We start from the raw sequence: 12,349 nt of genomic DNA on the forward strand, positions 1-12,349 counted from the left end.
CAATTGCCTACAGTATTCAGTAGAGTAACATGCTGTGCAGGTTTATAGACTCAGAGCAATAGGCTACACCAGATAGCCTAGGTGTGAAGTCAGCTATACCATCTGGGTGTGTGGAAGTACATTCTATGATGTTCACACAACAAAATCATATCCCTGCTGATAAGCAACATATGACGTTGCTATGGTTTGAACGTGCCCCCCAAATGTCATGAGCTTTCCTGGAAACTTAATCCCCAATGTGGCGGTATTGAAAGTTAGGGCCTTTGAGAGGTGATTGGATCACGAGGGATCTGCCCTCATAAATGGATTAAACCACACATGGATGAATGGATTAATGGGTTATCATGGGAGTGGAACTGGTGGCTTCATTAGAAGAGGATGAGAGACCGGAGCAAGCATGTTAGCATGTTTGGCGCCCCCCGCCCACCATGTGATGCCCTGCACTGCACTCTTTAGAGTTCCCCTTCTCCTGAGCAGGAAGGATCTCACCAGATGTGCCTCCTCCACCTTGGACTTCTCAGCCTCTAGAACTGTAGAAAATGTATGAATTACCCAGTTTCAAGTATTCTGGTATACACCAACAGAATACAGACTAACACAACTGAACCCAACTTTGGGCACATTTCTCAACCTCCTAGAGACTTATCTGTTAACATGGGAATGTCACAATGCTTATTACAAAGGGCTACTGTGATCATTCAATAAGAAAGCAAAAACCCTACAGAACCTAGCACAGAGCTTTCAATGCATGGGAGCTATTGTCATTACCATCATTATTATCTCTACTATCACCCTTGAGGACAAAGGCACTCTCTTACTTCCTGCCTTCCCCAGCCCACCACAGCTCAGAGCACATTAGTGTACCAACACTGAATGAACCAGGATGGGAAAATAAGTGAAGGTGGATGTCAGAGGTGTAACCTAGGTCCTTTTTTAAGGAAGAGGTCTGGGGCTTTCCAGACCTGGAGCTCTCTCCTTCCTTCTCCTTCAGCCCCCATCAGCAGATGGCAGATAAAGAGCTTGAGTCTACCTGTCAATTACCTTGTTCAACGTTTCTATCACAGCTTCTTTTTTATGGCTCTTGTAAACCTTTGCCAGCAAAAGCAGGCACTTAACATCATTCATCATGGATGGGATGTCTTGGACTGTTAAATGGAAACTCAAATTAGTGTTAGTTCACTGGCTCCTGGGAAGCTGTGTTGGTGGGGAGGGCTGGGTTCAGGACTTCAGCTAATAGGGAATGGGGGAGGAGTATGTCTGCTCCAAATGCTAGAAATGGGTTACAATGCTGCCTCACCAATGTCATGTTCCAGTGCCTGCTTCAAAACTTTTTCTGCTTTATTGACCTTCTTTAACTTCAGGAGCAGTTCACCCAGATCGCAGCACAGAAAGTCCTGTCCATTAATCTTCTGGGCAGCCTCATAATACTCAATTGCCTTAGTGCAAACAATAAATATTAGCCTCTGGCCTGGTTCTGCCCTTCAGTGCCCTACACCATGTTCCCCTCAGCAGCCATCATACCAGTGTGCCCCTCCAGAACATAGCCTAAGGTGAAAAGGCACTCCTCCCAGCTGGCACAGGGTGTAACCCTCAGCTTAAGCAGGTGTGGTCAGCGGCAGAGAGTTGCTGAGTTCTCCCCTTGGCACCTCATTCAGCAAGGAGCTGAGTGAAAACTCAGCCACTCTCCTCCCATCCGGAGCTCCCCAGTCATGTACTGTCCTCCACCCTCCCTGCTGGGCTGGCCCTCCCTGCCCCTTCACACCCCAGCCCAGCCTGACCTCAGTATACTGGTGGGCCTTCACATAAGCTTGCCCAATTCTGCTGGCCAGGGAGGCGTCATGCGGGTTCTGTCTATAGGCCTCATCATAGACCTCCAGGGCCTTCTCGGGCTGGTGGGAAAAGTGTCTTTGGGTCTTCCTCTTCTCTCCCACTGGAGAAGGGAGACTGGGGGGCCACTTGGCAAGGCTGTGAGGCCTCTCACTTACCTCCAGAATGCTCATTAAAGCATCGCCCAGTAGCAGGCTGGTGTGGGGGCCACACAGATGTTCACAGAGCTCACTGCAAGCAAGAGTAACCAAAAGCTTATCCCAGGCTCGCACACACCTCATGTTCCTGAAATCATCTCCTTCACTTCCTTCCCACTGATTCTGGCTGACATTCATTCATTCATCAATCAATACTTGTAGAAAGTCCACCGTGAATGAGGCACTGTGCTAGCTACCTGAGTCAGGCTCTCCACATCCATCTCTGTAGTTAGGCCATGGCCAGGCCTTCTATCTGTTCCTCTCACTCTACCCGCTATCCCTCCAGATCCCTCTCCACGAGGCAGCCTTGTCACTCTTTCTAAAACTCCAATCTGGCCTTGCCTCCATACTGTTCACTGGTTTCCCACTGCTGGATAGCCTTCCCTACTCCCTCAGCAACCCCACCTCTCACTTTAAATTGCTTAGATGCAGCTCTGCCAGAAGAAAGGGATGAGGAAGGTGCCTTGGAGGTCCCAATGCAAAATCATACAGAGACAGCAGCTTGGAGCTTCACTGTGTCTGCTCTGAGAACCAGGCCTACAGTCTCCCACTAGTATGTGCAAGCAGGTGAGGGGGAGGCAAGCAGGGCTCAGGGCCAATTCAATTCTGTATCCTCATCCATGAACAGGGCTTACTGACCTTTCATGCTCAAATTGTAACCCATGGACAATTCCATACATTCATCAAACTACACTCCAAGGACACATTCTGGAGACCCAGGTTGAAGAAATACCATCTGAAGGAAACACTCCCTAAGATACCATTGGAGAAGAAGCTGTCATTGTGCTGCCTGTGGGGCTTACCGGTAGCATCTGATGTAGAGGCGCCTGTCTCTGAGGGTTTGCAGGTAGATGTTGGCCATCTTCTCTCTGGCTTCCATATAGCAGGACTGCTTGGGTGAGATGTTCCTTAGCATGTTCAGCGCCACGTCTACATTGCCCTTGCTCAGGACCAAGTCCACGTTGGCAATGGTGATGCGGTTCTCTTCTGGTGTGCCGCCGAACTCATTGATGGTGTCCTGCATGACCTTGGTGGCCTCATGCTAGAACATGGGAATCAAACAGACCCTTCACTTGATGCACAAGTAAACAGTGGGTGGAATCAAAGAACCTGGTTCCTGGGCCTACCCTGAGCCTCCAGTGTGCCCCAGTCCCCAGGGAAGAGAGCACAGCATTTCTTACTAGCTCCCCATTCAGCCGGAGGGCCTCCACCAGTTCCAATAAGATGGATGCCCGCTGGCTAGGCTGCACAGAGGGCCTGAGGAACTTCCTGCCTTCTTCCTTCTTCAGAGCTGGCAATTTGATGACCATTTTCAGTGTCTTTATGGCCTCTGGATAGTCTCCAGCCTTGTTGAGGGCCCTGGCCTTGATGAGGTGGTAGAGGGGGTGATCTCGGACCTAGGAGGAGCACAGCAGAGTGTGGGGCTCCAGTTCACTGCTGCTACTGCTGCTGCTCACAGAAGCTAGGTCAGAGAAAGCCTCAGGAGCCCACTGAGCCTACCCCTGCCTTTGGACGAGCAGAAAGATCTGTGGGACACAGCTAGCCCCTGGGGCTACTCTCAGAAGGCAAACAGGGGCCACAGCTAGCTGGGCTTTGGGATGCTGAGAGGATGACAGGGCACCCACCTGGAAGTTGTGGCTGACACCCAGCTCTAAGCAGTGGAAGCACATGCCAAAGTTGCCCTGAGCCAAGTAGATCTGACACATGAGGAGATGGGCATCCACGGAGGCGGGGTCCAGCTCCAGGCAACGCTGCAGGATGCTCTGGGCATTCTCTAGCTCTCCTAGAAATAATACACAAACCTCTACATGCAGGGTTCCCAAGGGGCTCCTAAGACCTGATATGCAAGGGCAGAATGAATTTTACATGTCCTGTTCCCCAGAAATATACAAAGTTGAGTATTTTAGCCAGTTTTGTTCTGTTTCACTCAGGGATCCATTTCTAAAATTAAGACTACACAGTTGTTTCCTTGACTCAGACAAAAGACAGGAAACTCAAACCTCAGTGCAACACTCTTCTTGTCTCTGTAACCCTCAGGGAGATAGCTAAGTCACTTCACTGCTCCATCCAGAAGCTCAGGGGAACACATTAAGTCTCAATTCCCACACCTAAGAGCAAACAAAACCTAGTAGTAACAGCAACTGTAATAGTTACAATTTAAGAAGCTCCTGCTCTATGTTCAATACTTGCAAAACACTTTAGAAAGTCTGATTTACTTGCCCAGCCCTGCAAGGTTGGTGCTATTGTTCTTGTTTTTTCAGATGTGCTACCTGGGGCTCCAGTGATATAAGCCACTCGGCTTGGAAGGAGTGAAGTTGGCATTTACATCCAGGCCTATTGGGTTCCTGAGCTTCAGCTCTGAACCCCCTGGGACTTGAGGGCTGAGGGGCCTCCCTGCAGACAGGCTGGCACTTATAGGGTGGTAGCAGCAGCCTAGGGGTTGGGTGTGATGAGTTGGTAGGGGCACTTTCTTCCCTTGCAGTCAGGTCTCTCAACAACTCCTACTTGGGATCCATAACCTGGTGGGTAGGGAGCACCTGCTTCTGGGTCCCAAGCTCCCTGCTCCTTCTTATGTGCTGTGGAAATGTGAAGAGGTCACCATGGCAACCTACGCAGCTGGAGACCTTGCTTTGGGCCCAATTCTGCTGGCAGATGCCAGCACCCAGGGGAAGTTCTCTCACCCTGGCCTAGTATCCAGGATACCTTGAAGCTGTGGGGAAACCTGGCACCCAAATGAACACAGGGAGGACCAAGGATGAAGACAGGAAAGCTCTCAGCAGGAGTGCAATCCACACGATGCAATGCCAGAAGACAGACAAATGGCCACAGTATTCTGATCCCTTTGGACACCCCCCAGAACACCACAGATCAGCCTGGTTTCCAGGCAGGCAGGATTGGGTGGAGGCCACAGGGAGACAGTACTTCAGGGTAGGGCTCTGCATCAGAGAGGACAATAGAGCACCCATGGAAGAGTTTCCCTCTCCTTCCCTTTCTCTCCAGGGTCTGGGCCTTGAAAAGGGAGAAGGTGAAAGGGCCCCTGGAGGCTCTGAAGGCCTCATGGTACAGGGTTCTCACTTCTCCACGAGGCCTTTCTGGATACCTTTTCAAAACTGCAACCCTGCCACCCCTGCATCACTTCCCTGTTTCAGCTTCTTCCATAGCATTACCATGTTCTAGCAAAAAAAATACGATGTGCTCCCTCGTGGAGCTTGCATTGAGTTGTCAATTTCACCTTACTAGATGCAAGCTCCATGAGGGAATTTTTGCCTATTTTTGGTACTACTGTATCTCAGAAGAAGTTCAATAACTATTACCAGCACAGATCAAATGAGTAAATCCACAAAGGCCTAGGTGGGAGAGACCCCTGCTGGTGAGAGGTCAGGAAGCTTACTAGGGAATGGAGGCTGGGAGTGGGCAGGCCTGTAAGATCATGTACTTGTGTGTGTGTGTGTGTGTGTGTGTGTAGTACCCCAGGCAAGGAGCATGCATGTGTGTGTGTGTGTGTGTGTGTGTGTGTGCGCGCGCGTAGTACCCCAGGCAAGGTGTGTGTGTGTGTGTGCATGTAGTATCCTAGGCAAGGAGCCTGCGGACACAAAGCTACATCAGGTGTTTGCAAGGCCCCACCTGGCTGTCAGGACCCCCTGCTCACCTGAGTAATACCTGACCTGAGCCATCAAATACAGGGGGTCGATCAGAGCTGGTGCTGCTTTCACTACAGGATTCAAGATCACGGCGACTTGTTTAAGAAGTGGAGACACGATCTGGCCTGGTAACCTGGGCTGTGGGAACACCGCGGTGGAGGTGGGAGTAGGTTTGCCCTATTCTAAAAGAGACTCCTGGAGCTCTCAGAAAACGCTCTCAGTGAAGGAATTTTGCTTCATTCCACACTTATTTATTATCCTCTGTATCATCTAGTGCTTACAGCACGAGCTCCAGACTATGGAACTTTGTTTTGTTCACTGTTGTGTCCCCAGTACCGAGAATGGTATCTGGCATGTAGTAATGCACTCAATAAATATTTGCTGAATGACTCATTACAAGGCACTGGGGGGATATTAAGGTGTATAAAAATATGATCCTTGGTCACAAAGAATCCTGACTGGCTGGAAGAGCAGGACAAACAAGTAAAGACTAACATACTTCTTAGGGGGCTTCTGCAGAAAACGAAGCCAAATTCTTGTCTCAGATAAAGGCAGGGCCATGGGCCGGTGCCCTGTTCTTCCAAGTGTGGTCCCTAGACAAGCAGCATCCATATCACTTGGGAGCCTGTTAGAGATGCAGGGTTTTAGACCCCCCTGTAGAGTCAGAATCTGTACTGGAACAACCTCCCACGTTACCTGTGTGCTGTATGTTCAAGTTTGAAGAGCACTGGGCTCCCCAGCTGCCCAAGGCTCACCCTATCCTTACTTGTGACTGGCCAAGTAAGGTCCTTGCCTCTCTGTCCTTCAGGTGGGCACCATCCAAACCTGTACTCCAGACCCCCACCATGAAGATAGGCCTTCCCCTAACCTGCTTGGGGCAGAAGAGCAAGTACTCCTTAGCAATGCAGACCAGGAAGTAGGGGTCCAGCTTTTCAAAGTATTCAGAGCCAAGAGGGATGCCTTGCATGCTGGAGAAGTGAAGCTCCACTGCCTCCTTCAGGAGCGCTGTGGTCTCTTGCTCCCCCTTGTGCTTCTTGGACATCAGGAGGGCTTGGAGGAAAATTAGCACCTGTGGAAGAGAGGACCGAGTCTCAGTGCCAATGTCAGCCTGGGCAGAGTTGGTAGGCAAGGGCAAAGCGAAGGTCCAGTTCACCTTGCATGCTTTCTATTGGAAACTGGGGGTGGGAGGACAGCAGAGGACATCATCCTGGAGCAACCCATGCCCCCAGGGAGCTCTGACCTCAGACTTCCCAAAGGACTTCTGCACCTCCTTCAGGAATTCCAGCCGGTACTCAGCTTCCTCCAGGTGGCCTTCTAAGATATGACACAAGATGATCCCTGTAAATGGGACAAAACAATGATGAGCAGCTAACACTGAAGCACAGCCAGCAGCTCATCAGGTCAAGGAGCATGGGTAAGACAGTGGAAGGAAGATGTCTCAGCATAGGGGATCTTTTCCAACATTTCTACAAACTTAAAGAGAAATACATGCTCATGCTCAAGAATTAAAACCCTAAGGCAATACAGAAAAACATCCCTAGCTCATGTTCTGGCTTTAACAATGTCTCTCTCTAGAGATAACCACTAGGAACAATTTGAGGTATAATACGTTACTACTATATAGACAACTCAGACATATATATGTACACATGAGCATACCAATGGATTTAAAAACACACACATACACAAAGGGAATCAAATTTCACATACACCATTCTACAATCTGCTTTTTTTTGTTTTTTTTTTGAGACACAGTTTCGCTATTTTGCCCAGGCTGGAGTGAAATGGCACGATCTCGGCTCACTGCAACCTCCGCCCCTCAGGTTCAAGCAATTCTCCTGCCTCAGCCTCCTGAGTAGCTGGGATTACAGGCATGGCCACCACGCCCGGCTAATTTTTGTATTTTTAGTAGAAATGGGGTTTTGCCACGTTGGCTAGGCTGGTCTCTAACTCCTGACCTCAGGTGATCCACTCACCTCAGCCTCCCAAAGTGCTAGGATTACAGGCATGAGCCACTGTGCCTGGCCACAATCTGCTTTTTTAAATTTGTATATGATAGTCGTATTTTCTCATCTCTTCATACAAATCTACCCCATTTTCTTTGATGACAACACAATGTTTTACTGTGGATGTAACAATTTATTGCCCTACTAATTATTTAACTATTGCCCTACTGAAGGACATCTAATTTCACATTTACTTTATTTTCAGTATTTAAATACTACAATGCTATGATGAACATTTACATAAGTTCAAATTCCTGAGGGACAGCTGATGGGTCATAGAGCACATATATTTAAAATGCTGATAGATAAGGTCAACTTGCCCTCAAAGACACTTGAACTTATATTACTATCAAGAATTTAAAATATCCGTTCTTCATAACCTAAACATGCTGTAATTTTTGCCAGTCTGAAACACAAAAAGTAACTAGTTTTCATTCAACACCTTTTTTAACTATCAGGGAGAATGAACACCTGTTCATATTTCCAATATAGCCTTTTCCTTTCTACTGTGAATATTCTGTTCACAGCCTGCCTGGTTTTTTTGGTGGGGGTGATTTTTTTTCTCTTTATGTTTTATTAACCCTTTGTTGCAAGTGTTTTCTATTAGTTTGCCATTTATCCTTTAACTATTTTTACAGTACCTTGTCATGTAGTAATTTTAAGCTTTTATGTAGTCAAATAGGTAAAATATTTTCCTTTGCAGCTTCTATTTTTTTTTCCATGTAGAGCCACAAAGCCAAACTTTGCAGCTTCCAAGTTTGGAGTTAGGCTTAGAATCCCCAGGGAAACCCACGTTTCATTTAATTTTTATGTTTAATACTTAATTCATCTGAAATTTAAGTATGGTGTAAGATGAGAACTTACCTTTTTTTCTTTTTCATAATCAATAGCAGGGTATCCAACTAGGAGTTAGTGAACAACCTATCAGTTTGAAATAAGGCCTGTTACATCCCATTTATCTATTTGCTTGTCCCAGTCAGTGCTGGCCTCAAAGGGACTTAATTACTGTGGTTTTGTGTATGTTTTGATGTTGGAAGGACAAATCTCATCTGTTTGAAGCAAGCTATTCTACTTGCACAGGTATTTCTTCGCTACTTTGGTATATTTATTCTTGACTGTCTTCCTAATCACCATTTTAGTTTTCAGTTATATCCATCCCACTATTTCGCCCATCTATGAAATTTTTTACCTTACAATAATATTTTTTATTTTTGGCAACTCTTTTTTGTTCCTGTACCTTTTTCATAGTAGCATGTTCTTTACTTATTGACATAATAGCCTCTCCAAACACTGAAGGTGTTTTGGGAGGAAAAGTCTTTTCTGTACTAGCCTTAACTCTGCTCCTCAGAGGGCTACTGCTTTGCATGTTCCACTCGGCCAGTCTTTCAGACTGCTAGCAGATTTATAAAGGAAGGACAGCAACTAGGCACATTTTACACACTGTTAAGGTCACTGATTTTGCCAGACTGGGCAGAAAATATGGTGACTCCAGGACATACGAGTGAGCTTGGCTTGGACTGGGAGAGTGGGACAGACATCCTGACCAGTGGACTTTCCTCCAGCTAACCACTGGGACTCTCTCCCTTGAAGGAGGAAGTAGGGAAGCACTCAACCTGGTGAAAGAACATTCTAGGGAATTTTGCTTTTGTGCTGAGCAGCCAAGTCCTTTTGTCCTTCATGTCCCTGGTTACAGTGGGAAATCATCCAGAGCACTGCTCCTCTCCCTCCTGCCCCAACACCCAATACACACCTCCTGGATTCTAGCCTCTGGCCGGGGCATGGTTCCAGTAATCCCCCTATTATCGCTCTCACTGCCCCGTGGCATGCTTTCACACTCAGCCACTGGTGACCCTGAGCTCGTGTTTTTTAGTTTTTGTTTTTCCTGGAACCCTTTGGTGAAAGCTGGTCTACTAAATTCTTTAGCTAACCCATCTCTGCCTATGTTTGCTTATGGGTTTCTAGATCTGCTTGGAATTCCCATGTATTTGACACCATTTGCCTTCCATCTTCTAGAAATGTGAAATTCTTCAAAGTTTCTGGTCCACGCTGCTATGTACTCTTTTTTTTTTTGAGTCTCACTCTGTGGCCCAGGCTGGAGTGCAGTGGTGTCATCTCGGCTCATATCAACCTCCATCTCCCGGGTTCAAGTGATTCTCCGGCCTCAGCGTCCCGAATAGCTGGGATTACAGGTGTCCTCCACCACACCGGGCTAATTTTTGTGTGTTTTTAGTAGAGATGGGGTTTCACTATGTTGGCCAGGCTGGTCTCGAATTCCTGACCTCAAATGACCTGCCCACGTCGGCCTCCCAAGGTGTTGGGATTACAGGCGTGAGCCATCACGCCTGGCTCATTACCTTTTAAAGATATCTCATTATTTTCATGGGATTTGGGGACAGAAGGAAAGCATGGATTTGAGGGGGTCAGCCTGACATGTTGAACCAGAAGTCAAGATAAAATACTCTGATAACTGTGCTATGCAGATGAGGAGCCTGGAGTTTAGAAAGGAGAAGTGACTTGGCCCCAAACACACAGCCCCTCAGAGCCAGGGCAAGAGTCGGCCTGCCTTAAGCACTGGACCATACAACTTCCTCAACCCAAACCAAACACTGCCATTTCAGAATTCACCACAGACCATGGAGTAGGGGGCTTTAAAAAATGTGTAAAATGGAAATGTCACTGTAGAAAGTTCATTTGACATTTATAGAAAGGATTTTTAAAGTCACCTGGACAGACAGGGAAATATATAATTCTCAGAGCTACTCTTTTTGGTGGTTTTTCAGCTCAGAGCCCTGAAGGAGGGTCTATAGAGGTGAATCTAGAGGCTCTGCATGTGGGGACTGGTGGTGAGTAGAACTGCCTCCAACCTTGGCCTGGGCAGCCTGAGAAGAGGCAGCGCCCCCTGAGTATAAGGTTCAGCCTGTCAGTCTTCTGGGGCAGTCAGTGTAGACAGACATTGGAGGTCTGGTGGAGATCAGAGTGACTCTGATCATACCTCCGAGCATTTCTGTGCCTCTTACATCTATACTTGTGGATTCCCAGAAAGATACCCCATCATACATCGTACCCCAAAATTCACATATCCTCCAAGGAGAATGCTTTCCAGCACCTCTCTTCTGGACGCATGGAAGCTGCCTGGTTTGGCTCCCGACACCCATCCCTGAGCCCTGCCACACCTGCATATACCTGTCAAACCAGCCATGCCATCCTTGTCCAGTTTCATGGCTTCTGAGTACCACAGCAAGGCCTCTTTCACTTGGTTCTTCAGGATGAAGAGATAGCCCAGTTCTGTGGCCACATGGACATAGGAGGGGGTGGCCACGAAGGTGCGCTCGATGAAACTACACACTAGCCCTAGAATCACCTGGTGACTCCCGCACTGCAAGAAACAGGAAGGTGGGAATTGGGAGACCAGTCAGTCCAGCCTGTATGAGCAAGGTCATGTCAGAAATGGGGGACACTTTGGTAGGCAGGGCTGGTAGGCCCAGGAGAGCCCAAGAGGTAACCTGTGTCTAGGAAGCTGGGTCTGTGTTGCTGTCTGGCTCCCAAGGAATCTCTCACTGGCCACATCTGTGGAACCTGCCTCTAGCCACAGGGTCCTCTGAGGGACCTATCCCCTGTCTGGTCACAGTAATTGGTCTAAGGAGTCACCAAGAGGTTTTTCAAAAATTGAAGCTGAATGAAAGAACTTCTTTTTGTGTCCAGTAATAAGAAGTGGCCCCAAAGGCTGCCATCAGCCATGTTCCCTGCCATGTGTGGAGAACAAGGCAGAGAGAATCAGACACACAGAGGGAGAGATGGTGTCTATGCAACTCCATAGTTCTGGTTCCTGAGGTCCCAGAGTTGCCTTCATTCTTACAGCAACTACTTCTAGTAAATCTTGCTTTGGGGCTGAAGGGTCTGAAAGAGATACAGATTTGTTGGCAACCTGGTCTAGTTGAACCTTCCCTGATGTCTGAGAGGCCTAGGCAGGCCAGCCTTCTCAGGTCACTTCCACAAAAAAGAATATGGGAGCTGGGCACCTAGGCACTGGAGGCTAGAGCTGGGTGTGGCTCTGCTGCATAACAGCTGCAATACCACCCGCTTTCCCCAAATAAGGCACAGCCCACTCCAAAAGCACTTTCAGACCCCGTCTCCCTGAACTTCATGGCATCTCTGAGGGGGCACCTAGGCTAAGGATGTAGAACCCACATGTCACAGTTATCAGCCAGAGGAAAGTAGGCACAACAGGCTATGAGCCACTACCCCGAAAGGACAAGTTTGAGCCAGAAGGGAGGGGTAAGGCACTCAAGGAGCTTCCTGGAGGAGCACAGGTCTCCTCTAAGGAAAGCAGGGAGAAGCACCATTTCAGAACCAGGAAAGAACCTTCTTACCAGTCGGCTAACCACAAGAATTTTTTTAAGATGGAGGCTTGGATTTTCGGGCTCCCTTGTCTCTAGTGCCTTAATCAAATTTCTAACGTGATTGGCAGCCTGCAGGGACAAAACAGAGAATGTCAATATGCAAGGTGCAAGGTCAGAGTTGGGCCATGGTTCTCAACCCTGGCTGCATAGTAGCATCAGCTGGGAGATTTAAAAATGCCCATGACCAGGTACAACCCGCCCCCGGAAATTCAGATTTAAGTGAATTGGAGTGGCCCAGGCATCAGAATTACTTCAAAGGCCTATAAGTGGAGCTCCTG

The 12,349-nt window shown here is 48.0% G+C and overlaps 1 protein-coding gene across 11 annotated transcripts in view; it reads right to left on the bottom strand.

The window, feature by feature from the left end:
• TTC21A (tetratricopeptide repeat domain 21A) overlaps positions 1 to 12,349 on the bottom strand; it is a 31,438-nt gene that overhangs the window by 7,072 nt on the left and 12,017 nt on the right. For 6 of the 11 annotated variants that reach the window (XM_054483482.2, XM_063662013.1, XM_054483483.2 and 3 more), the window contains 12 exons: positions 12,042 to 12,140; positions 10,855 to 11,047; positions 6,906 to 7,003; positions 6,534 to 6,734; positions 5,674 to 5,803; positions 3,650 to 3,807; positions 3,206 to 3,421; positions 2,828 to 3,066; positions 1,986 to 2,058; positions 1,779 to 1,889; positions 1,298 to 1,436; positions 1,042 to 1,145 (listed from right to left, as the gene is read on the bottom strand). In XM_054483482.2, the coding sequence (XP_054339457.1) occupies positions 1,042 to 1,145; positions 1,298 to 1,436; positions 1,779 to 1,889; positions 1,986 to 2,058; positions 2,828 to 3,066; positions 3,206 to 3,421; positions 3,650 to 3,807; positions 5,674 to 5,803; positions 6,534 to 6,734; positions 6,906 to 7,003; positions 10,855 to 11,047; positions 12,042 to 12,140 (1,761 nt within the window). The remainder of the gene's footprint in view (positions 1 to 1,041; positions 1,146 to 1,297; positions 1,437 to 1,778; positions 1,890 to 1,985; positions 2,059 to 2,827; positions 3,067 to 3,205; positions 3,422 to 3,649; positions 3,808 to 5,673; positions 5,804 to 6,533; positions 6,735 to 6,905; positions 7,004 to 10,854; positions 11,048 to 12,041; positions 12,141 to 12,349) is intronic. The other 5 variants (XM_063662017.1, XM_063662016.1, XM_063662015.1 and 2 more) reach the window with 1 other exon arrangement.

Source organism: Pongo pygmaeus, chromosome 2, assembly GCF_028885625.2.
Source record: "Pongo pygmaeus isolate AG05252 chromosome 2, NHGRI_mPonPyg2-v2.0_pri, whole genome shotgun sequence".
NCBI classification, from domain to species: domain Eukaryota; kingdom Metazoa; phylum Chordata; class Mammalia; order Primates; family Hominidae; genus Pongo; species Pongo pygmaeus.